This window comes from Schistocerca cancellata, unplaced genomic scaffold (genome assembly GCF_023864275.1).
Source record: "Schistocerca cancellata isolate TAMUIC-IGC-003103 unplaced genomic scaffold, iqSchCanc2.1 HiC_scaffold_1148, whole genome shotgun sequence".
NCBI classification, from domain to species: Eukaryota; Metazoa; Arthropoda; class Insecta; order Orthoptera; family Acrididae; genus Schistocerca; species Schistocerca cancellata.
The window spans coordinates 5,336,631-5,364,397 of NW_026047147.1; the positions used below are offsets into that span (position 1 = coordinate 5,336,631).

Sequence of the window (27,767 nt, forward strand, 5' to 3'; positions counted from 1 at the left end):
TTTCTGTGTGTTAACACACTGGACCTACACCTGGAGTTATGCTCTGTGGTGCGATTTCGTATGACAGCAGGAACATTCCCATGGTTATCCCACACACCTTGTCTGTTTCAATCTGGTGATTCGACCCGTTCTGCTGCCTTTAACGAACAGGATTCCAGGGTTGATTTTCAACAGGATAACGCTCGCTCACTTACCGTTCTTGTAACCCAACATGTTCTATAGTGTGTTGACAAGTCTCTTGTCATTCTCAATCATCAGGTCTGTTTCCAGTCGAGCAGATATGGGACATCATCATACAGTAACTCCAGCATCATTCACCAACAGCATTAACAGTCCCTGTACTGACCAACCAGCTGCATCAGGCATCGAACTCCATTTCAAATACTGATATCTGATACTTGAGCAACACAATCCATACATGTTTGCATGCCTGCATTCGACCTTTTGGAAGTGCTCCAGCATCTCACGTGTCCAGTGGCTTATCTCGCACTTACATTAACTTGCGATCCTGCAATGTTAATAAGTTAAATATGTTACCCTGGCAAATCTATTCCCGACGTTTCACTGTTCTATATTAACAAATTTTTGGTTTTGTAATTCTTATAAATCCGTGTATTTATGACTGTAAGCTACACTCCTGGAAATGGAAAAAAGAACACATTGACACCGGTGTGTCAGACCCACCATACTTGCTCCGGACACTGCGAGAGGGCTGTACAAGCAATGATCACACGCACGGCACAGCGGACACACCAGGAACCGCGGTGTTGGCCGTTGAATGGCGCTAGCTGCGCAGCATTTGTGCACCGCCGCCGTCAGTGTCAGCCAGTTTGCCGTGGCATACGGAGCTCCATCGCAGTCTTTAACACTGGTAGCATGCCGCGACAGCGTGGACGTGAACCGTATGTGCAGTTGACGGACTTTGAGCGAGGGCGTATAGTGGGCATGCGGGAGGCCGGGTGGACGTACCGCCGAATTGCTCAACACGTGGGGCGTGAGGTCTCCACAGTACATCGATGTTGTCGCCAGTGGTCGGCGGAAGGTGCACGTGCCCGTCGACCTGGGACCGGACCGCAGCGACGCACGGATGCACGCCAAGACCGTAGGATCCTACGCAGTGCCGTAGGGGACCGCACCGCCACTTCCCAGCAAATTAGGCACACTGTTGCTCCTGGGGTATCGGCGAGGACCATTCGCAACCGTCTCCATGAAGCTGGGCTACGGTCCCGCACACCGTTAGGCAGTCTTCCGCTCACGCCCCAACATCGTGCAGCCCGCCTCCAGTGGTGTCGCGACAGGCGTGAATGGAGGGACGAATGGAGACGTATCGTCTTCAGCGATGAGAGTCGCTTCTGCCTTGGTGCCAATGATGGTCGTATGCGTGTTTGGCGCCGTGCAGGTGAGCGCCACAATCAGGACTGCATACGACCGAGGCACACAGGGCCAACACCCAGCATCATGGTGTGGGGAGCGATCTCCTACACTGGCCGTACACCACTGGTGATCGTCGAGGGGACACTGAATAGTGCACGGTACATCCAAACCGTAATCGAACCCATCGTTCTACCATTCCTAGACCGGCAAGGGAACTTGCTGTTCCAACAGGACAATGCACGTCCGCATGTATCCCGTGCCACCCAACGTGCTCTAGAAGGTGTAAGTCAACTACCCTGGCCAGCAAGATCTCCGGATCTGTCCCCCATTGATCATGTTTGGGACTGGATGAAGCGTCGTCTCACGCGGTCTGCACGTCCAGCACGAACGCTGGTCCAACTGAGGCGCCAGGTGGAAATGACATGGCAAGCCTTTCCACAGGACTACATCCAGCATCTCTACGATCGTCTCCATGGGAGAATTGATGCGAAAGGTGGATGTACACTGTACTAGTGCCGACATTGTGCATGCTCTGTTGCCTGTGTCTATGTGCCTTTGATTCTGTCAGTGTGATCATGTGATGTATCTGACCCCAGGAATGTGTCAATAAAGTTTCCCCTTCCTGGGACAATGACTTCACGGTGTTCTTATTTCAATTTCCAGGAGTGTATTTTTGTTTAAAGCTGTTCTCGCTTTTAGTCTGCCAAAGCCTATATTTATGTAGGACCTCTTACTAGTCACCACAGAAGTCTGATGCCGAAGAAAAAAGGAAGCGTAGGCTCTCTTTCGCTCTGTACATTGTTATTCACAATACTACCATGTTACGCACGATCTGTTCTCCAGGCTGGTTTTCTTAACTCGCTCTCAACAAACTTTTCACTCCATTATCGAGTATTGTCTTAATATGTTTCATTTACTGCTCTTAATAGTTTATTTCCTCATGCTGATGTTTCTCTGTCGCTTTTTAGCCAGCTTTCTCCTCTTTTTGTATTAGTCTTTTTATGCAGAAATATTTTTCCCTTTCCATGTCTTGTCTCTTATTCAAGAACAATAATTTATTTTCTAATTTTTTTCAGCTCCTTTTCTACTGAGATTCTCCTAATTTTATATCTAGTACGTGTAACATAATTTACAGACTTTGCCTGAGATCATATACATTAATTATTTTTGATTATGCTGCATCATCTTACATTGATGAGTTTCTGGTTTATCTACAAAGTATTATTCGTTGTGCTCTCTATCTTTAGTCTTTGCTGTTACACTTACTTCTCGTTGGTTGTCTTCTTATGTCAAATGGCTGATGCTATTTGTATACGACAAATTGGGTAAATACATATCAGGCTCTCTATCTTATAAAATTTCAGCGTACATTCTCTGTAGCTTTCTATATTATCAGACCCGTGGATGAAGATTTGTTGACTGCCTGTGTGCATAAAGCTTTTAGACTGGGAAAAGTATTCTGACAAGTATTTGCTCAATTTGTGGACCACTCGAGTAAATGATTTGGCCACCTGGATCGCCAGACATCGTACATCTGTGGCTGACCATAATAGGTAATTAAAGCCCGAAATCCTTGAATCACTGGGAGAGAATAAGTTTTATTAAGTCCACAGAAACATTACTGATCCCATTGTCATTGTTAAAATACCTGGTGGGGTTCCTTGTTTTCTCTTGAATGGATACAGACTCCTCTATTGCCCAATAACTTGTTGGATTCTGCTCCGATTAATTGTAAAGGCACATTGAATACTCTGAATTGCCACTTTTGGGCCCGTTGAATTCAGGCATCAACTGAACTGTGTCTTGCAACAATATCAGTTCACTATCAGATGAACAATGGACCTTGTCGTTGGTGGGGAGGCTTGCGTGCCTCAGCGATACAGATGGCCGTTCCGTAGGTGCAACCACAACGGAGGGGTATCTGTTGAGAGGCCAGACAAACGTGTGGTTCCTGAAGATGGGCAGCAGCTTTTTCAGTAGTTGCAGGGGCAACAGTCTGGATGATTGACTGATCTGGCCTTGTAACATTAACCAAAATGGCCTTGCTGTGCTGGTACTGCGAACGGCTGAAAGCAAGGGGAAACTACAGCCGTAATTTTTCCCGAGGACATGCAGCTTTTCTGTATGATTAAATGATGATGGCGTCCTCTTGGGTAAAATATTCCGGAGGTAAAACAGTCCCCTATTCGGATCTCCGGGCGGGGATTACTCAAGAGGATGTCGTTATCAGGAGAAAGAAAACTGGCGTTCTACGTATCGGAGCGTGGAATGTCAGATCCCTTAATCGGGCAGGTAGGTTAGAAAATTTAAAAAGGGAAATGGATAGGTCAAAGTTAGATATAGTGGGAATTAGTGAAGTTCGGTGGCAGGAGGAACAAGACTTTTGGTCAGGTGATTACAGGGTTATGAATACAAAATCAAATAGGAGTAATGCAGGAGTAGGTTTAATAATGAATAAAAAATAGGAGTGCGGGTAAGCTACTACAAACAGCATAGTGAACGCATTATTGTGGCCAAGATAGACACAAAGCCCATGCCTACTACAGAAGTACAAGTTTATATGCCAAGTAGCTCTGCAGATGATGAAGAAATTGATGAAATGTATGACGAGATAAAAGAAATTATTCAGGTAGTGAAGAGAGACGAAAATTTAATAGTCATGGGTGACTGGAATTCGTCAATAGGAAAAGGGAGAGAAGGAAACATAGTAGGTGAATATAGATTGGGGGGGAAGAAATGAAAGAGGAAGCCGCCTTGTAGAATTTTGCACAGAGCATAACTTAATCATAGCTAACACTTTGTTCAAGAATCATAAAAGAAGGTTGTATACCTGGAAGAATCCTGGAGATACTAAAAGGTATCAGATAGATTATATAATGGTAAGACAGAGATTTAGGAACCAGGTTTTAAATTGTAAGACATTTCCAGGGGCAGATGTGGATTCTGACCACAATCTATTGGTTATGAACTGCAGTTTGAAACTGAAGAAACTGCAAAAAGGTGGGAATTTAAGAAGATGGGACCTGGATAAACTGAAAGAACCAGAGGTTGTAGAGAGTTTGAGGGAGAGCATAAGGGAACAATTGACAGGAATGGGGGAAAGAAATACAGTAGAAAAAGAATGGGTAGCTCTGAGGGATGAAGTAGTGAATGCAGCAGACGATCAAGTAGGTAAAAAGACGAGGGCTAATAGAAATCCTTGGGTAACAGAAGAAATATTGAATTTAATTGATGAAAGGAGAAAATATAAAAATGCAGTAAATGAAGCAGGCAAAAAGGAATAAAAACGTCTCAAAAATGAGATCGACAGGAAGTGCAAAATGGCTAAGCAGGGATGGCTAGAGGACAAATGTAAGGATGTAGAGGGTTATCTCACTAGGGGTAAGATAGATACTGCCTACAGGAAAATTAAAGAGACCTTTGGAGATAAGAGAACCACTTGTATGAATATCAAGAGCTCAGATGGAAACCCAGTTCTAAGCAAAGAAGGGAAAGCAGAAAGGTGGAAGGAGTATATAGAGGGTTTATACAAGGGCAATGTACTTGAGGACAATATTATGGAAATGGAAGAGGATGTAGATGAAGACGAAATGGGAGATAAGATACTGCGTGAAGAGTTTGACAGAGCACTGAAAGACCTGAGTCAAAACAAGGCCCCGAGAATAGATAACATTCCATTAGAACTACTGATGGCCTTGGGAGAGCCAGTCATGACAAAACTCTACCATCTGGTGAGCAAGATGTATGAGACAGGCGAAATACCCTCAGACTTCAAGAAGAATATAATAATTCCAATCCCAAAGAAAGCAGGTGTTGACAGATGTGAAAATTACCGAACTATCAGTTTAATAAGTCACAGCTGCAAAATACTAACGCGAATTCTTTACAGACGAATGGAAAAACTGGTAGAAGAGGACCTCGGGGAAGATCAGTTTGGATTCCGTAGAAATGTTGGAACACGTGAGGCAATACTAACCTTACGTCTTATCTTAGAAGAAAGAGTAAGAAAAGGCAAACCTACGTTTCTAGCATTTGTAGACTTAGAGAAAGCTTTTGACAATGTTGACTGGAATACTCTCTTTCAAATTCTGAAGGTGGCAGGGGTAAAATACAGGGAGCGAAAGGCTATTTACAATTTGTACAGAAACCAGATGGCAGTTATAAGAGTCGAGGGGCATGAAAGGGAAGCAGTGGTTGGGAAAGGAGTGAGACAGGGTTGTAGCCTGTCCCCGATGTTATTCAATCTGTATATTGAGCAAGCAGAAGGAAACAAAAGAAAAATTCGGAGTAGGTATTAAAATTCATGGAGAAGAAGTAAAAACTTTGAGGTTCGCCGATGACATTGTAATTCTGTCAGAGACAGCAAAGGACTTGCAAGAGCAGTTGAACGGAATGAACAGTGTCTTGAAAGGAGGATATAAGATCAACATCAACACAAGCAAAACAAGGACAATGGAATGTAGTCAAATTAAATCGGGTGATGCTGAGGGAATTAGGTTAGGAAATGAGACACTTAAAGTTGTAAAGGAGTTTTGCTATTTGGGGAGTAAAATAACTGATGATGGTCGAAGTAGAGAGGATATAAAAGGTAGACTGGCAATGGCAAGGAAAGCGTTTCTGAAGAAGAGAAATTTGTTAACATCGAGTATAGATTTAAGTGTCAGGAAGTCGTTTCTGAAAGTATTTGTATGGAGTGTAGCCATGTATGGAAGTGAAACATGGACGGTAACTAGTTTGGACAAGAAGAGAATAGAAGCTTTCGAAATGTGGTGCTACAGAAGAATGCTGAAGATAAGGTGGGTAGATCACGTAACTAATGAGGAGGTATTGAATAGGATTGGGGAGAAGAGAAGTTTGTGGCACAACTTGACTAGAAGAAGGGATCGGTTGGTAGGACACGTTTTGAGGCATCAAGGGATCACAAAATTAGCAGTGGAGGGCAGCGTGGAGGGTAAAAATCGTAGAAGGAGACGAAGAGATGAATACACTAAGCAGATTCAGAAGGATGTAGGTTGCAGTAGGTACTGGGAGATGAAGAAGCTTGCACAGGATAGAGTAGCATGGAGAGCTGCATCAAACCAGTCTCAGGACTGAAGACCACAACAACAACAACATCTGATAGGGTTTCTATTTCACAAAGCGACAGTAAAACATCGGTGACTACCACTATAGATCAATGATTTCAAAGAAGAAATGTGAAGTGATGACGAATTTACGCTGAAACTGGTCTGCGATGAATAAAAAGAACTGTCACTTCGCCTGTAAAACTCCCTGAGCTACAGAAGGTTTTACAACTGTCGATATACGGCTACTGTGTCCATCTCCACTCAACCATGCCCACACAATAGGATTGACCTGATTTTTATTGATCCAAAATGGCCGCCTTTATCACTTGGACACTGACAGGTCCGACTTCCACTTTCGTAGAAGCTCATGTTGCCACGAATGATTTTCAAAAACTGCCAATAGACGTTGTCACATACGTCTCTCGTAGTAGGATAAGCCACGGATCTCAGCTCATTTAACTCCCCCAGCTACGGTGTTACAACACACCCTGTGAGAGAATTTGTCATTATGCCGTTGGGAGAATAATCGTGGAAATGAAAGTGAAGGGTTCTTCCCTACATGGCTAATTCATGAGATAGGAAACCATGTACGTCTACGTCTACGAGATTACTCTGCTATTCACAATAAAGCGCCTGGCGGAGGGTTCAATGAACCACCATCAAGCTGTGTCTCTACCGTTCCGCTCTTAAACGACGCGCGGGAAAAATGAATACTTAAATTTTTCTGTGCAAAATCTCTTATTTTATCGTGATGATTATTTCTCCCTATTTAGGTCGGTGCCAACAGAATGTTTTCGCAATCGGAGGAAGGAAACTGGTAGTTGAATTTAATGATAAGATCCCGTCGCAATGAAAAACGCGTTTGTTTTAATGATTGTCAATCCAATTCACGTATCATGTCCGTGGCACTATCTCCACTACTTCGCGGTAATAAAAAATGAGCTGCGCTTCTTTAAACTTTTTCGATGTCATCCGTCAGTCCCACCTGATACGGATCCGATACCGCACAGCAGTACTCCAAAATAGGATGGAAAAGAGTGGTGTAAGCAGCCTCTTTAGCAGACCTGTTCCACCTTTTAAGTGTTCTGCCGATGATTCGCAATCTTTCGTTTGCTCTAGCCACAACAATATCTACGTGATCGGTCCAGTGTAGGTCATTTGTAATTGTAATCCCTAAGTATTTAATTGAATTTACAGCCTTCAGGTTCGTGACACTTATCACGTAATCGAAATTTTGTGGATTTCTTTTAGTACTCGTGTGAATAACTTCATACTTTTCTTTGTTCAGGGTCAATTGCCACAAATATAGACCAGGAACGATAGAGGGCCTGTAACAATTCCTTGGGGAACGCCGGATATTACATCTGTTTTACTCGATGTCTTTCTGACAGTAAATCACGAATCCAGTCGCACAACTGAGGCAATATTCAATAGGCACGCAGTTTAGCTAGGAGACGCTTTTGAGGAAATGTGTCGAAAGGCTTCTGTAAATCTAAAAATATGTAATCATTTTGACATCCCCTGTCGATAGCACTCATGACTTCACAAGTATAAAGACCTAGTTATGCTCCACATGAACGATATTTTTTAAGCCCTTGATGATAATTGTCAATAAATCGCTTTCTTCGAGGTAATTCATGATGTTCAGACAGAGCATATGTTCCAAAACCCTACTGTAAATTGACGTTAGTGCTATGAACCAGTAATTCAGCGGATTACTCGTATTTCCCTTTTTGGGTATTGGTGTGACAAGAACAATTTTCCAGTCTTTAGGTGCGAATCTTTCTGTGAGCGATCTGATGTATGTAACTGCTAAATATGGAACTTTTGTGACAGCATATTCTGATAGGAATCTGACAGATATACAATCTGGATTGGAGGCCCTGCCTTTATTAAGTGATTTAAGCTACTTTGCTACACCGAGGATATCTGCTTCTATGTGTCTCACTTTGAAGTTATTCTTGATAGGAATTCAGGAATATTTATTTCTTCTTATTTGGTCAAGACGTTTCGGAAAACTATGTATAATAACTCTGCTTTAGTGGCACTGTCACCAGTGACTTCACCATTTTTATCACACAGTGAAGGTTATTCACTGCTTCTTTCCACTAGTGTGCTTAATGTATTACCAGAATATCGTAGGGCTTTCTGAGAGATTACTAGACAGAGTTTTCGCTGAAAACTGAAATTGCTCCCAACACACCAGCACAGTCGTTATTTTTGGGGAATTATTTAGTGTTATCTTACACAAGTCAGCTGTGTTAGGAACTGAAAACGAGTCATGCAACAAACCTGTAGAAGGGTGTATAGATCCCCTTATATCCTTTCCTCGTCGAACGTCACAATTAATGAAAGGAAAAACTTTATACGAGACCTACAACTTCTGCTTCGTCAAAAACGTAAAATAGCCATATTCGATTTCTTGACTTTATCACTTGGCTAACTGCCCAACATGTCGCACTGTGATTGTGGACAGTCTACACGTAAAGTGACTGAACTCACCGCAGGAGAGAGACGGCGACGTCATCAGGCTGTGGAGTCGTCTGGGGAGAGGTGGGGGGCGCAGCTGTGGCTGGCCTCTGGCCGTCGTCGCTGTGGCCACTGTGCGGCTGCGAGGAGGAGCCGGTCCTGCTGTCTTCAGCGCTTGGCGTGCTGCACAGAAGGAACACTGCTTCCAAAAGGGTTTTCACATCGAGTCCAGTTGGAAGATTACCACAGACGGTACAGCTGAGGTACTGTCCACACACAGATAATAGAACACACACTGCCAATGACAGTAGTGGCCCACGTAAGACGAATGACAGCATTCAGGTAATCATACATCTGCCTTCTCCTCATTTTCTCATACCTGTAGCCTAGAATATTACACAATATTTGGTACAAAATAAATATAAGATGTGTACAAAGCTCAGCAACTGTGCTTACAACACCCATTGGTCAACATAATTTCAATAGACAACAGCATAAATCACAAAGAAATTTGAATGAAAGTAACCCTTAAATGCACTTAATGTGGTACTACCGTCATGAGATGGTGTTTGTAGCTCGTATGTTAAGGGGGTTGGACGTCAAACGGACCGACTTGGAGCAGAAGAGGCACCACAAGATACTAAATTCTACTGTCTATATTTTTACAAATAAATTCATAGAATTTTGGTCAGCATGACCAGGATTCACAAGCATAGCAGTGGAAGTTCAAAAACATAACGAAATAAATTTTTTTTACATGTGAAATTTTATAATTTCTTCACTTACTATAGGTACACTTTTCTTCATAAGTAAGAGAGATTCTTCGATGAATTTTGCACAGCATACAATCCATACATAAAGGTGTATGAAATTCTAGAATTTATTTAATTTTCAAGATAATGAATGACCTGTTACATTTTAAACTTCATGTTTAGAAAAAACTCAAATTTTATAGTTAATTATCTCAAACTTTACCACAGTTTTTAGTAGAGATGGAAAATCCTAGAGTTTTGCATTAAGGAGTTTGTGTTTAATAAGGATACCAAGTTGGAAAAGGAATGGCATATTTATTTTGGGTGTTACATGTATCTGAGAATAGAAATTTGTGTTTTGCAGAAAATGGCCATTAAAGTTTCCGGCTGCATTTGGCATCTTTTAGAACTGTCGAGCACCACAAATAGGTTTTTTTTCCATTTTGTAAATCTGTTTTCGTCTTTTCCACATTCCTATGATTCACTCTTTCCGAATTTATCACTTCCAAAACTGATTTATGTGCTTTCACTGCACGCTCTCTGTTTATTGCATATAAAGCTTTGATGCAGTTCACTTTGCTCTTGATTCGCATTTTCTCTAAAATACATATCCGGCTTTACACACTATCATTAAAACATGTAACTGCATCATAAACACCAACAGCAAGTACATCTCTTCCACACAAAAATTGGTTTTTGGCAATCTTTTCCATGCACATTCATTAAAGCTTTCATTGGGGTTAGAGTGCCGCCATCAAGACATTTCTTCTATGTAAATAGTCCCTTATTACACGTATGACCATCTCTGGCGCTAATATAAACATTAGAATTCAACACAGCGAAATACACGTATGTATGACAGCAGATGTCTGTGGTAAGGGGCGTAGCGCTTAATCTTGGTACCTGCAGTACCTAATAGCGTGCCTTATAATCACTGAAATATATATGTTTTATACATCAAACTTTTCAGAAAGATGTACTCTACAAAACAGACATATTTTCGAAAAGTCGATTTTTTTTTAATTTTTGACTTCCTACCCGCTTAGGAGACAGGAATCCGACTATAGGGGGAAGAAATTGGAGATAGGTATCTAAAAATCTCTTTGGGTTCTCTCGTCTCTGTTGTCTGTCAGAATGATGCGAAAATAAACACAGAACACGAAGAAATAGGATATAAATCAAGAAGGGGATGAATTATGTCAGTGATATGATGTTGTGCAAGGTTGTTAGTTTGTGGGATGTCGCTTCAGAACATTATTGATGGCCCCAAAACAACACAGGGACCGCAGCGCTCTCGTGACGTAAAAGCACATGGGGTATGGCTCCAGTTCCGCCCTGGGGCCACGACGACGACAGCCTAAGCCGCCAGCCGCCCCAGGCAACGCGTCGCCCCCTGGGTGAACGGCAGACAGCCTGGCGGCTGCATCGGGGCTCACCACTGGGTGAGGCGAATGCTGCGCCGAAAACTGGGGTCGACCTCAATGTCTGTGTACAGCGAGAGAAACTCGACAGCGCCGAACTGCTCCTTTGCCAAGCAGACTACCCTCACAAGGGGCGTCATTTCCGTCTCGCCGCTCGCTACTCGCCATCAAAGACAACTGAGGCGTAAGGTATTTATGGTATAATGACAAAGTTGATCTATGAGTACTAGAAGTAGACATATAACATGTAGGGATTAATTCTTATCACTTTACTGTTCCATCAAGTCGTTAGACTTCCACGAGTCTTAGACAGAGTGCTCGTACGCCACTGCCGAGTAATAGCTGCACTGCGAGTTTTTTTCTGTATGTTGGTATTTTAATGCCTCGCAAGGAGGTGACAAAATAGCCAAACACAGTATGTCTACAAGGCATAATGTCGTTGATAAATGTTGCATAATATGAAACGAATGAGGTACGATAGAAAACAGTTACTGAATTTTCAGATGTTTAAGTGAATATCGCCCACTCATGGGGAATAGAAAGAAACGCTTGTTGCTTACTTTCACGTTCCTTGCGTGAAATTGCACGATAGATCGTCATGTGGTCGAATGAGTCATTTTAGATGCAAATTGCCAGTTAATTTATACGTCTGATAATATTCTTCTCGGGTATGCAGCCGGATCATGACGTCTTCAAGACACAATATTTCCGCGGTCCAACTGGCTGCCATCATCAGGTGAGAGCGCTGGTGCACAATCTCGCCGGAACTGACTTCCCAGCGCAAGGGGCAGCCCATATATAGGCCGCAGAAGACCCACAACGCGTGCGCGAGAAGGTGCCGTAGCTGCCCTCTAGTGCAGTAAACATGCCGCGCCGCCAGTGGTGGAAAGAGGCGAAATCGAGATATCGCTGTCAAAAATAAAACAAATTTTAAAAAATTCTATTCCGACGAATGAGACGCAGACCGTTTTTTTTAATGTCAGGTAACACCGGGTCCCAAGTCTTACTTAAAAGATAACCCTTGTCTCTATTAATAAGATTGTCAGATAAACGAATCTCTATGGATTCTTTTAAAACACAGTCCCAATAGCGAGATGCAGGGGCAACCATTTGTGTCGCATCATATTGCATTCTGTGTCCCTCGGTGAGACAGTGCTCCGCCACTGCGGATTTCTCGGGTTGAAGCAGCCGTGTGTGCCGCTGATGCTCAACACATCGGTCCTGAATGGTCCGGATCGTCTGACCAATATAAGCCTTCCCACAGTGGCAAGGGATCTTATACACACCGGGCTTCCTCAAACCAAGGTCATCCTTAACAGAGCCAAGAAACGCTCTAAGCTTGGCCGGCGGACGAAAAATACTTTTGATCTGATATCTTTTTAGAATTCTTCCTATCTTCGAGGAAATGCTCCCAGCAAAAGGCAGAAAAGCCACCGATTTGCAGGTATCTTCTGGTGGTTCAGGCGATGGTCCAAACTGTTTATCTGTATCTGTATAGCCATTCTGCTTGAACACAACCTTAAGGTGGTCCAATTCTTGTGTCAAGCTTTCTCCATCTGAAATGGCATAAGCTCTTCTCGCCAACGTTCGCAGGACCCCTGTACGCTGGAACGATGGATGACAGCTGGAAGCATGCAGGTAACGGTCCGTGTGCGTAGGCTTACGATAAACACTGTGTCCCACTGTCCCATCATCCTTTCTGTACACCAGAACATCCAGAAACGGAAGCTTTCCATCACTTTCCACCTCCATGGTAAACTTGATACTAGGATGCAGGGAATTAAAATGATCTAGGAGGCGGTCAAGAGCCTCTCTCCCATGAGGCCACACCATACACGTGTCGTCAACGTACCTCCAGAAACAGGTTGGTTTTAAGGACGCCGTCTTCAGCGCCATGTCCTCCAAATCTTCCATAAAAAGGTTGGCGACTATTGGGGACAGTGGGCTCCCCATAGCCACTCCGTCAGTCTGTTCAAAATATTTGTCATTGAATAAAAAGTACGTCGACGTCAGCACGTGGCGACAAAGCCTGGTTGTGTCCTCATCCAGTTTCTCACCAATTAATTGCAAGGATTCTTCCAGAGGAACCGGGTCGCACGACATCAAAGCTCACAAGCAAATCGCAGGGACTAAGAGACAAGGACTTCAATCTCTGAATAAACACCATAGAATTGGGAATGTGATGTTCGCATTTACCGACGTGAGGGCCAAGAACAGATGCTAAATACTTGGCTAGATTGTAGGTAGGAGCACCCAAGTTACTCACTTTCTTATGAATCTTGGGTAGGCTGTATAGTCTCGGTGGCACGGCAGCACCAGGACGAAGTTTTTTGAGAAGAAGAGTTCTTTACCTGACGACGTTCTCAAAAACTTCGTCCTGGTGCTGCCGTACCACAATTTATACGTCTATTTGTACTCTAAACATCACCATAAAATTACTATTCTTTTTTCCCAAAATGGTAACAAGAAACACAGATTGAGTTATCAGTTCCCACCCATACCTTTTTACACATTACAAACATAGAAAGTCTTCTACAGAGTAGAAGGAGTTCTCAAGCAGAAACTTTTTCAATTTATTTCCAAATTTTACCATACTGTCTGTTAGACATTTTATATCACAGGGTAAGTGGTCAAAAGTTTTTGTTCAAACCTTAATGGTAACCTAAAGAAAACCGTAATGTTCAGTAATGAATGTAATTTTGTCTTCTATTATTGTAATCATGTACCTCATGGTTCCTTTTGAACTGTAGTAGATTGTTTACAACAAGCTTCATGAGGGAATAACTATACTGTGAAACGGTAGTCAGTAGGCCCAACTCCTTAATCAGATGGCTACAAGACGATCGCGCTTGAGCGCCACATATTATTGTTACAACGCGTTTTTGGGCAATGAAGACCTTCTTTCTTAAAGATGAATTACCCCAGAGCATTATTCCATATGACATTGCTGAATAAAAAGAAGCAAAATATGTCAACTTACTGATTTATCTCCTTTCAAAATTTGCTATGATTCTAAGTGCAAATGTAGCGAAACTTAATTATTTTACGAGTTCCCAAATTTATGTTTTTCCAATTAAAATTCTCATCAATATGAACACCTAAGAATTTTAAAAGTTTTCACCTTATGTATTACTTCACCACCATGTGTTACACTTATCACTGATGCTGTACCCCCAGAGGTGCAGAACTGTATATAATGTGTCTTTGTGAAATTCAGGGTGAGACAATTTGCAGAAAACCAAACAATGATACTTTTGAGAACTTTGTTTACCATTTCTTCCAGTTCTGTATTAATACTGTGAGTGATAACAATACTGTTGTCATCTGCAAAAAGAACTAATTCTGCTTGTTGTACATTAGATGGTAGATTATTAACATATATGAGAAACAGAAGAGCCGGCCGCGGTGGTCTAGCGGTTCTAGGCGCTCAGTCCGGAACAGCGCGACTGCTACGGTCGCAGGTTCGAATCCTGCCTCGGGCATGGATGTGTCTGATGTGCTTAGGTTAGTTAGGTTTAAGTAGTTCTAAGTTCTAGGGGACTGATGACCAGAGAAGTTAAGTTCCATAGTGCTCAGAGCCATTTGAACCATTTTTTTGAGAAACAGAAGTAGACCTAAGATTGAGCCTTGGGAAACCCCATATGTGATTTCCACCCTATCATAATTATGTCCCTGAATTCTGTTGGTTGAGTTACTACTAAATACAGCTTTTTGCAACCTTTTGGTTGGATGTGATAAGATGCATTGGTTGACTACACCATCTACCCTACAAAATTTATCTAGCAGTATATTATTATTTTCACCATCAAATGCCTTGGATAGGTCATAGAAAATACCCACTGGTGCTGTTTTGTTATTTAATGCTTGTACTATCTGGTGTGTGAACATTCAAATGGCATTCTCAGTAGAGCACCTCTTCTGAAAGGCAAACTGTGATTTGTTGACAATATTATTGTTGCCAAGGTGTGATACTCTTCTACAATACATCACCTTCTCAAAAATGTAGGTAAATGGTAGAAGCAGTGAAACAGGTCGGTAGTTGCTGATGTCTCTCTTATCTGTGAAATAAAAGGTGTCACATTCAAATTCAGAGCTGAACACTATTCAGTCTGTGAATCCAAAGAAGAGTGAAGAGACCGATTGAAACAAGTGTACTGTTACAAGTCACTGTTTTAGAATTAATAATGCGATGCGTGACAGATAAATTGAAGCATACCGAAAAAGCGGTGAGATGTCATTCTGGCTTCTTACACAAACACGCCATCAGCTGCAGTGTAACTGATCAGGGTTTCAAATCTCCATGACAGGTAGACCGGACACCACAGCACGTTTATATAATGCCCGTGAACAGTGTCAGATGTTGCGTGATACTTTTGAAGGATACAGAGACACTTTCTATGCATACGTTATCTGCAACTGACATAATTTGGAAGCTGCTCCACTCTTGATCTCCAGTTGCATGGCTGGCCTAATTGTGCAGCAATAAGATTTTGGGGCATTTAGATGTTACAATGTAGCAGTGTTGAGATGCACATGACCACGAGGGCAGGCATTATCGTTGTCAAGGTTACAGTCTGTCACGTCTGGTCAAGACAAGGGAAGAATGCCATATTGCATACTGGGCTCACAGTGACCCCTTTACTACTATTCCTACCATCTGAGACCAAATAATGGTTTTTTTATCAGCAATGTGTTATCCTGCACTTTGGTTCAGAGATTCATTTATTAGTTTATGTCATTTTCTCAATACCCTCTCGGGTGGAACAGCGATCATGGCAATTTATAAATAACAGACTCATTAGCCAGAACATTATGATCACCTGCCTATCATCGATTAAACGTGTACTGGCAATAGCAGCGTCACTTCACGAGGAATGACTGCCAGTCAGACGCACTCACAGTCGATGTAGGATCAGCAAATGTGCTGTCCATCTGTAGATGGGGAAGGTATGCTATACGTCTCAGTTTGAAGGAGGGAATTTTATGATGACCTGAACTCTCATCACGAGCATTTCGGAATGCACGATTTGTTGAGTGTTCGAGGAGCGCTGTGGTGAGTGCCTTCGACATGTGGCGAAACCAAGGTGAAACTATGTCCAGACTTCATGGGGTTGGGTGGCCAGCCCTCATTACATTCTCTAATGTTGTAGGCCGGGCAGACTGGTAGACCGCGACAGATGGTGCAGGCTACAAGTGTGTCTGAACACACAGTGCCTTCAAGACTCCTAACAGTGTGCCTCTGCAGCTGACAACCCATACATTTGCCAATGTTAACACCATGACATCAGCAACTATGGCTGAAATGGGCACATTAGCATCTCCTGGGCACCTATGCTGTGTTACAGAGAGAAACTGGCGCTGGTTGCATTGTGCTCTAGGGAAATTCACCTTGACGTTCATAGGTCCAGTAGAGATTGTTCAAGGCACCATGATGGCCAACAAGTAATATACACTTGTTTCAGACCATATACTCCTCTTCATGAGGATCATGTTTCACGATGGCAGTGGCGTTTTTCAACAAGGTAATGCACCATATCACAAGGAATGGAAGTGATGGTGTATTTCGAGGATGAGTGTTTTAGTCCTTAGTAGGAGTTTTCATTTAGTCTACTGGTTACTGGTTTTGGTACACAGTACCACCTCAGGTCATCCTCTGCCATTCTCTCGGGAAACTACTAGGTACCTCAAATATGTCAAGCTTGTTTTTCTCTTATTTCTTTCTTATTTTGAACATTATAATATGGTATGTCTAAAATATAAGATTTTCACTGTCCTTACTTCTGTCTACTAGTATGCTCCAACATTTATACGGATATAGATGTGGTGCTCTACATAGTGGCATTCGTTATTTCAAATCATCTTGCCTAATTTTACTATTTCATTTTACATATTGCTATTAACACTACAATGAGAACTGATACTGTAATTGCAGTAATAAACAATATAACTCTTACAACTATTGAAAGCCTCTATTAATACTACATCACCATGAATTTTCTCTAGAAGCTACAACTACTACTGTTACTACTATGTTATTACTGGCATTTGCTACTAATATTAACACTAATACAAATACTTGTACTGCAGTTACAAAAGATAACATTATATTTACTGACTCAGAGAGAAAGGTTACTAGCTTACCTCCTTGTATAGCTTTGCTCTTTCCATGTACAGTAGTCTAAGGTGGACGCACATACACACGCAATTTGTTAGAAGGTGGGGTCAAATAAAAGCAGCCAGAAATTAGAGTTCTATAGTACAAAGCAATACAACAGAGGAAAGTAAATGCAGCACTAAGATGACTATATCAGCTGTTGAAAATGACCACCATTCATCTCTTGATGCTTTTGGGCCCTGGTCGGTAGGTTGCTGAAGGCGGATCGAAGGTTGGATGCTTGAACTGCTGCAGTCTCATCTGGAGTGTTCTGCTGCAGTTCTTGATGACTGTGAGGGTTGTTGTGATTGTCTCTGCTCTTGATGGCTCTCGTGCAGTGTAATAACACACTGACAGATCAGGTGACAAAGGTGGCCAGGTAGGGCCCCAACCAGGCTGACCTCTGCTAACAACTGTGAATCATGAAATTGTGTATCTGTGATCAAAGGTTCGGCTTGCTGTATGACCAGTTGCTCCATCTTCTTGGAAGTAACTGAACACCTTTCCCTCCTCCAATAATGCTGCCACAAATAGCTCCAAAATGTTGGCAATGTGATGGGCCAAAGTCAGCAGCTGATTGAAGAAGCTGAAACCAGTAATGCTGCGTGCAGACATTGCACACCAAAATCCAACCTGATGATCGTGCAAAGGTGTTTTGTGGAAGTTCTGCTGACTCTCTGCTACCCAGGACCTGTGATTCTGTTAGTTGACGTAACAACTCGGCTGAAATTACTCTCCATCAGACATAAAGAAAAAATCCATGTCCAAGCCATTCATTGTTATCTCAGTGAATGGCCATTCACAATTGTGGAGGTGCTTAGGAACATCTGCTGGTTTTAATGCATGACCAACAGACATGCGATAGGGATATACAGGGTGGTCCATTGATAGTGATCCGGCCAAATATCTCACGAAATAATCATCAAACACTACAAAGAGAGATACTCGTCTAGCTTGAACAGGGGAAACCAGATGGCGCTATGGTTGGCCCGTTAGATGGCGCTGCCATAGGTCAAACGGATATCAACTGCGTATTTTTAAATAGTAATCCACATTTTTTATTACATATTAGTGTAGTACGTAAAGAAATATCAATGTTTTAGGTGGACCACTTTTTTCGTTTTGTGATAGATGGCGCTGTAATAGTCACAAACGTACAAGTACGTGGTATCACGTAACATTCCGTCAGTGCGGACGGTATTTGCTTCATCATGCAGTACCCACCTTAAAATGGACCGTTTTCGAATTGCGGAAATGGTCGATATCTTGTTGATATACGGCTATTGTGATCAAAATGCCAAATGGGCGTGTGCTATGAATGCTGCTCGATATCCTGGACGAAATTATCCAAGTGTCTGGACCGTTCGCCGGATAGTTAGCCTACGTAATTTAAGGAAAATGTTCAGCCACATGTGAAACGTCAACCACGACCTGCAACAAATGATGATGCCCAAGTAGGTGTTTTAGCTGCTGTCGCGGCTAATCCGCAAATCAGTAGCAGACCAATTGCGCGAGAATCGGGAATCTCTAAAACGAGTACCATGCAACGCTACATCAACATCGATTGCACCCGTTTCATATTTCTGTCCACCAGGAATTGCATGGCGACGACTTTGAACGTCTTGTACAGTTCTGCCACTGGGCACAAGAGAAATTACGGGATGGTACTACAAGATGTTTCACTGCATTACAGAATGGCGATGTACTTCCAACATTATGGATGAAAGTTCCTGGCAGATTAAAACTGTGTGCCCGACCGAGACTCGAACTCGGGACCTTTGCCTTTCGCGGGCAAGTGCTCTACCATTATGGAAACATTATGGATGTCTGGCACATAGCTCGCGTACGGTTGAAGCGGTGTTGAATAGCATACTTCATGACAGGTGGATTGATCGTCGAAGCACTATCCCATGGCCCGCACGTTCACCGGATGTGACGTCCCCAGATTTCTTTCTGTGGGGAAAGTTGATGGATATTTGCTATCGTGATCCACCGACAACGCCTAACAACATGCGTCAGCGCATTGTCAATGCATGTGCAAACATTACGGAAGGCGAACTACTCGCTGTTGAGACGAATGTCGTTACACGTATTAGCAAATGCATTGAGGTGGACGGACATCATTTTGAGCATTTATTGCATTAATGTGGTATTTACAAGTAATCATGCTGTAACAGCATGCGTTTTCAGAAATGATAAGTTCACAAAGGTATATGTATCGCATTGGAGCAATTGCAATAAAATGTTTAAACGTACTTACGTTCTGTATTTTAATTTAAAAAAACTACCTGTTGCGAACTGTTCATCTAAAATTGTGAGCCATATGTCTGTGACCATTGTAGCGCTATCTACCACAAAGTGAAAAAAGTGGCCTAACTAAAACGTTCATATTGCTTTGCGTACTACTTGAATATGCAATAGAAAATGGGGGTTCCTATTTAAAAAACAAGCAGTTGATATCCGTTTGACCTAAGGCAGAGCCATCTAGCGGACCAACCGTAGCGCCATCTGGTTTCCCCCTTCAAGCTAGACAAGTTTTTTCATTTGACGCTTATTTCGTGAGATATTTGGCCCAGTCAATCAATGGACCACCCTGATTATGCAGGTCTGCGTAATCAGTGTTTCATCCTGGTCTCTTGTGACAGGTGTTGGTTTGATTTAGTAGGTCTCTGGAACATTTTCTGGCGCACTACAGCCATGTTTTGTGATGTGCAGGGGAGTTAAGGCATTTTTTTTTTTTTTTTTACTGGTTGAAAACAGATCCTGTTTGACATCAATTTCGGATTAAGCGTTGCATGGTACTCGTTGCTCACACTTTAACACCACTAAATTTCGCAGAAAACAACTGACCATACCGTTTCCATGACTTCGTTCTCACATAACTTTTCACAACGAACGCCTGCTGCTCCACTGTGAGTACCATCGCCCCCTCTGCTCTGCTCCACTCACACTGGCACAGCCTGCACTACAATCTGAACTGATGTGGATCACGTGGTGGATCACATGGCTGTATGCATACATTCACGTGCAATCCTATTCATTCCCCAAGGCCAATTTCATTTGCTCCACCCTGTACTAACAGAAGTATTTAATGTCTCTCTAGGTTTGGAGCCAGATTGGCCACGCTATCATGTCCGGCAATATTCTACTGCCTCGAGACAGCATTGCAACGGATCGAAGTGTATCACTTATATTTCACTCATTTTTCTAATCTTCTTAAATGTACTCGTGGTCACCTCCCTTAACACTTTTGTTATTGAACCAGCCAATCGTAGTAATGTATTGTTTTGTTCACAGTCCCTAAGACCATGAGCATGTCTTCCTCGTCCCTGCGTTGGTGTCAGAGGCCACTAGCAGATGGGCTATGGAATTATTCAGCCATGTGTAACTGTCATTACTACCAACACAGAAAAGACTTCTATTGGAGTGGTTCTGTGAATATAATGCATAGACTACTCGCATTACAGCAATGAATCACATTTTGTACTGGCCCAGATGAGCATCGTCAGGCACTATGGCGGCGACCTTGGTCGCATTCCTTCTGTTTTCTGGAGACATGCAGCAGTGTTACTTCTGGGGTCATGGTATGTGGATCCACTGGGTATGACCTCAGCTCAAGACTCATAGTGACTGAGGACGCTGTCGGCACAATGGTATGCCACTGCCATCCCATGTCCCTGTTTGCTACCTCTCATGCAACAGTATGGTGACATCAACAATCAACAGGAAAATGCTCACCCACACATGGGATGTATCTCCATAAATTGTCTGCGTGATGTTGAAATACCCCCATGCCCCGAAAGACATCCAGATCTAACATGTCGGGTGTCAATCCATAGCAGTGCTAGTAACTGCGATATCAACGACGAGTTGCAACGGTTATGGCCCACTTTCCCTCAGGAGAGGGTAAAATGACTTTAAGATTTACTTCCCAACAGAACCAACGCATGTGTCCAGGTAAGTGTGGTTGCAATGCCAAACTATAAATGGGTTCATACCACTAATTTCTGTGTAAATTTGACTCGATTTTTCAATGACTGATATAATGTCACATACTGCATCAACATGTGAAATATCATTTCGTTTCGTCAGCCCTTCCGAATACTTCAGTTCTTGTTGATGCAATGTATATTTAAACATAAACTCTACATCAAGCGATGTCCATAGTCCTACGTGGAGGTTATGTTTCCAGTCTTACATGCTCCACTTTCTCCAGACTCTACCTTTCTCTTTTGCAGTTGATAAAGTCCATAAATTTATGTTCATGTATGATACTCATATAGCAATGCACCAGCAACCTACTTCCACATCCATTCCCTCCAAGATTAATTTGGGAGATATATAATCAACAATGAAACTAGAAACTCAATCCACTACATTAAATTATACAGAAACTTTGGAAAAGAATTTTAGCTTAGGAAACAATTCCCATACTACCACACTGAATGAACATAATACAAAGAAAGATGTTGTCATCGATTCAAACAATAAGTTTAATGTTAACCATTGCCATCTCTGCTTTTTAGAAACTAAAATTCGATTTTTTCACCATAACAATTCGCTAACGCCACCCTCCTCTAATTTGTTTAAAGATATGCTTCTGTAGTGACAGAACTCACGACATGCCACAGACGGGGGTTGAGTTGGGACCTGTGGTCTGCACAGCTGTGACGAGGGTCCGGCCACAGCCGCTGTGCTCACTGTGTGGCTGTATATTGGGGGTTGGTCCTGCTGTGTCCAGTGGCTGGCCCACAGTGCAGAGGTAGAGTGTTCCGATACATGTATTCACACAGGGACCACAGGGCAGCTATTCATCCACAGATAATGGGACCGATACAGCCAAAGGCAACAATGGGTCCACTAATCCACTAAGATAAATGGCTTACCTAGTGGGACAATCAGTTTACACACTGCCTCTCATGAGTTCCTCATACTAGCGGTTAAACATACCAAGTTACAATCACTCAGAAATTAGATTGGCTAAACATTTAAATTTACTTCATTTGCTACTATGTCCATCAGATGGTGTTCGTAGGTCATATGCTACAGACTGGGCGGTAGGGGGAACATACAGTAAATATGGTGACAGATACTTCTGAAATGACTGGGGAAGGAAATTCAGAGAAAAATGGAGCACAGTATTTGTCATATTACGAAGCTACTGCACTAAAAATTTAACTTCCATTAAAACCTTTATCACAGAATTGAAGCTTCGGCCAATAGATTTATTTGATTCACACTGGCCAATGAGCACTCACACGAAACAGGTGAACGTTGAATAGTACCTGACTGGGAGGCTGAACAAGTCTATGAGTATGACCAGCAAAATAAGCACATTAATGATATATATATATATATATATATATATATATATATATATATATATATATACGCCTAAGGGCTGATTACAGGTTATTTCTCACTGACATCAAGAATTTGGTTTTGTTACTGGGTTCAGTGTAATGATTTTATCAGACTGTATTAGTATATGTCATGGATACAAGAATGATTGAATATGATTGAAAACCATGAGAAATAGGTTACGTAAGGCAATGCACCAAATATATCTCAGTAAAGATTCATGAAATCATGCTTTCACATAGAAAGTAGAGAAAGTCCATTGTGCCTTCTTCAAGTTAGAAGAAGATACAGGCAAATATCTGGAGACTGCAAGGTAGTCACTGAAGTGTTTGAGTGTGTGTGTGTGTGTGTGTTTGTGTGTATGTGTGTGTGTGTGTGTGTGTGTGTGTGTTTTATATTAGTGCATAATAATTTAAATATAAGTGCAATGCACATACAAAGGAACTATGCTACATATGCCAGTTGATGGAAATTTGTATATAGTGTGATAACGAGTGCAAAAGTTGTGGCTGGTGTTTGGACGACGTGCAATTTACAAGTGGTGCTTATGAAGCAAGTGTTGTCATGGAAAAAGACAAGCATTTCCAGAGTTCTGCAAACAATGCTACATGTAGCAGCGGTGTTCAATGGCAGTAACTGTTTGGAGATACGTGTATCAAATGAGAACTGTGTTACTGAAGATGTGGCAGTTTCTACTTTTGGCACTTGTAGTTGTGTGTGTGTGTGTGTTGGTTAAAGTTTGTGATTTCTCACAAAGAAACTGGGCGATGAATTTACGATTGACCTAAGAAGAGAGGCTTCTTGTACATGCAGGTAATGTGGATGGATACTTGTGTGTGAACTGGATGTCATAGTAAGCAGATGAATAGGTACAATGCAGTAGTGTACATAGCTTGAGGCAATGAAGAAGTTACTGGTTAGGTCTTGTGACATTCACGCTATTTAAGTTAAGAAGTAGATTTCCCAACTTTATTTGTAAATAATTCGGATAGAATTACATATTTAAGGGGAGCCGGAGGTGCCTATGCTGCCCATATTAAAATCACTAAGTTTGAGGAACATTTATGAATAAACTACCAAATAGAAAAATTTGAATTTTTTTACATATAGAGTGGTTTAGTATTGCAGTTATGACAGAGGGATTTTGGAGTATCTTTTCTAGTTTCCTTCCAATTATTTTTTTATTAATGATCCAAATTTTTTTTACAAATAATTGCTTTATTATTAAAGTGAAATGAAACTACTGCACATATTGCCAAATGACTGTGTTAAAATGTAAGTTTGACCACTAGGAGTGCTGTATAAAAATTTCATCCCTCTAGCTTGTGTGGATTTTGAGCAAATGTTCCTTATATTCGAAAAATTCTAATTTGTGGTAAATGGCTATCAAAGTTTCTCAATACATTCCTGCACTATAGAATGGATTATCAGGGTCTTCTTCTTCATCCTCCAAAAGCTTCCTCTTCTGTCTTCTTTTCTGGCCTGTTATTCCATCCTACTTCATATGCCTTTCTCTTCTTTCTGCACCTCTTATCCTGTCTCTGTCAATATTTCTTAGTGCTCATACAGTGTTCACCCCAGCTGTAAATCCTAATGCCTTCAGAACTTCACACTGTTCCCTTGGTTGTAGGTTGGTATTGCATCACAAATGCCAAAGTGCAGTGTTTTTATGCTTACAAACACCCTTTTAGGAATCGCTTTCCTAATCAAATTGTTTACGCTCTCATTAGGATTCTGCGTCTTTCCGTGTAGACATTTGTGTAACAATTGTGGCTGTGCTAAGTCATTAAAAATTGGTTTTATTGCATTTATCACAGCTGCTGGCAAACCATGTTTGTGATCATAGTCCTTTTTTGCATTATATTTGCACCAGGAATCTTTTGGGCACAGGCTGTGTTGAGGGTATTCATTGGAAGAGGCAGTATGAAGGAAGAATGCCCACACTGCTTTTCGCATGTCACTAACATTACTAGTATTTTGCCTTATACCATACCCGTAGTATCTCTGTAGACGTTCAATCACCTCAGCAGTAAGCCTGCCTCTCCCTCCTATTGTCTTTCCATCACTGAGCTTACTTGAACCCAAAGTTTGTTTGAGCCTTCGAAGCCGTGCACCCATACGCTTAAGCACATGCCCAATGCATTCCAACTTTTCAACTACAAATTCATTTCCATATGGTTTCAGTTCCTCTATAGTCTTGAAACCTTTGGAGTCACCATCCCCAAGGTAGTATTTGTATCTAACGTTGTATCTGGGAACTGAACGTTCAAAAATTTGTTTCACTTCATCCACTTCCATTGCTCCACTTGATCCACTGAAATTTGCTTCACAGGTTCCACTGTGCTCTCCCTTGATTTTATTTTTGCACCTACAATGTTTTGATAATATTGCAACATCTATCACTTTTGCACTAGAACCACAAGTAGCAGTTACAACCCCATTCAGGGATTTATGACCCCTCTTTTGCCAGGAACCATCTAATGCCACTACCAAATCCCTAGACCCACCGTTCATTTCTACAGATTCCTCCACTGCTTCCTTCATGGTTTTCAAAGCCACTTCTTCAACAGAGGATCCTACCAGTTCACAGTAGTACCCAAATTTGCTTGGAGGCGATGGCAAGTTCATAATACCACAAAACAGTTTACCAGCAGCAGACCCTTTTCCAATGGATCGAAGACCATACACAAGTTGAACATTCACATCAAACACTCCAGATCGTCCATTTTCACCAAAGAGACTGGCATGTGAATTATAGAAAGTCACTTGATACTTGCAACATGCACAGATTATCTTCATCTCACCAGCTAAACCAAAGTGCTTTGTCATCTCTAGTCCCACTCCTACACTTGAACACATTTTGCACAGAACACTTTCTTTCAGCACAGAAGATAATAATCCAATATTCAGTACTTCGTTAATATCATCACTGTCACTAACATTTTCACGAAATCTGTCACTTATACCAGTCAGCTTCTTGCTAGAAGATGTCACAGGGCTATGGCCGGCCATGTGTTGCTCAGCAGAACACACTGTTTCAGTAATTGTAGTATCGCAACTTGGTATTAGTGTTAATTTTCTTTTCTCAACGTTCTTCCTCTTCTTATATACACGGTTACTAAAACGTGGCATCGTAACCAGAACAACGCTTTACACAAGAAGTATAATACTACCAACAACAGGAGCAACACTGAACTAATTCGAAACGGTAAACAGCAAAGAGACGATGTTCCGTGCGCTTAGCGCTTCATTTGTCACAGAAAACAATGTAACCAACCCTTGCACACTCGCTGTATGCGTAACATAAGCCGCTGTATGCGTAACAGGCCGAGAAAATCCCAAGCAGTTCGCCAGGAAGCATGAGAGGGTGTTAGATGCCTTCAGCGGCCGCCCATTTCCTCTGCAGGCGTGGGGGAAAATGGTAATAACTCAACTTCTAGGGCGAGTAGAACAATAATTCAAAGTTTACATTAAAGAGGAATGTTCCAATTAATTTTCGGTAGCAAAAAAAAATCGTCATTTTTTAGGATTTGACCACCTCTGGCTCCCCTTTGGGTTAATGTGTAAATAATAGGCATCTTGAAAACATGGCTATGGCGATAAGCATTTTCATTCAAACATTGATTTTCGTTTGTAATCATGGAATACACTTCTGTAACAATAAAAATAAATGAGAAATGAATTATTGAGTGTATTCTAGCCCAAACATTAGCCTTGATGACAGTTCCTACTCTCGCAGACATACGTTGAATCAGGTGCTGGCAGGTTTCTTGGGGAATGCCAGCCCATACTTCATGGAGTGGTGCACTGAGGAGACGTATCTTTGTCAGTCGGCAAGGCCTGGCACGATGTTGGTTTTCCAAAACATCACAAAAAGTTCTGTAGGATTCAGGTCAGCACTGTGCGCAGGCCAGTCCATTACAGGGATGTTACTGAGGTGTAACCACTCTACCCCAGGCCGTGCATTAAGAACAGGTGTTTGATCGGGTTGAAAGATGCAATCACCACGTACGAATTGCTCTTCATCATATCCGCCTCCAAAGTTTACTGTTGGCACTACACACACTGGCAGATGACGTTCACTAAGCATTCGCCACACCCACTCCCTGCCATCGGATGACAACATTGTGTACCGTGGTTCGTCACTCCACAAACGTTTTTCCACGGTTCAGTCGTTCAATGTTTACTCTCCTTAAACCAAGCGAGACATTGTTTGCATTTACTGGCATGATGTGTGGCCTATTAGCAGCCACACGACCATGAAATCCAAGTTCTGTCACCTCCCGCCTAACTGCCATAGTACTTGCAGTGGATCGTGATACAGTTTGGAATTCCTATGTGATCATATGGATAGATGTCTGCCTATCACACATTAAGACCCTCTTCAACTGTCTGCGGTCTCTGTCAGTCAACAGACGAGGTCGGCCTGTATGCTTCTGTGCTGTACGTGTCCCTTCACGTTCCCACTTCACTATCACATCGGAGACAGTGACCTAGGGATGTGTAGGAGTATGGAAATCTCGCGTACCCATGTATGACACAAGTGACACCCAATCACCTGACCACGTTCGAAGTCCATGAGTTCCGCGAAGCGCCCCATTGTGCTCTCTCACGATGTCTAATGACTACTGAGGTCACTGATATGGAGTACCTGGCAGTAGGTGGTAGCGCAATGCACCTAATATGAAAAACGTATGTTTTATGGGGAGTCCGGATACTTTTCACCACATAGTGTAGATGTTTCCCTGGTCCTGGTAAGGAGCGACAGACCTGCTCCGCTTCTTCACCTTCACTATACACAGTATAACGCCATTTATAGGTATCTCATTCCCAGAAGCAGGGGAGACAACAAACGAGAACAGAGGGTACTTTGAAGGAAGAGGTTTAGGGTAGCATGTACAGCACAGAGAACAGAGCGGGCTTTCCCTAGCTGCCAACAGCACATGTCACTGTGGTGTCTGTCTGTGATCTGAGCAGTCCATCATTGTGACCATCACTAGAACGGAACCTGCAGTGGCCACAGCTAATTTTCCTTTTTCTTCAAACATTTCAGGAGCTAACGTAAATAACAGCTTGTTGTACACATGCAATTCAATAGAAATGTTGACTGCAAATAAGACCTAAATAATCCATGTAGCTATGGAAATCTTGGCTATTGCATGATTCTCTT

The 27,767-nt window shown here is 42.2% G+C and overlaps 1 protein-coding gene across 2 annotated transcripts in view; it reads right to left on the reverse strand.

The window, feature by feature from the left end:
- LOC126159827 (ankyrin-3-like) overlaps window positions 1-27,767 on the reverse strand; it is a 111,336-nt gene that overhangs the window by 11,830 nt on the left and 71,739 nt on the right. For both annotated transcript variants that reach the window (XM_049916637.1, XM_049916636.1), the window contains exon 5: window positions 8,943-9,092. In XM_049916637.1, the coding sequence (XP_049772594.1) occupies window positions 8,943-9,092 (150 nt within the window). The remainder of the gene's footprint in view (window positions 1-8,942; window positions 9,093-27,767) is intronic.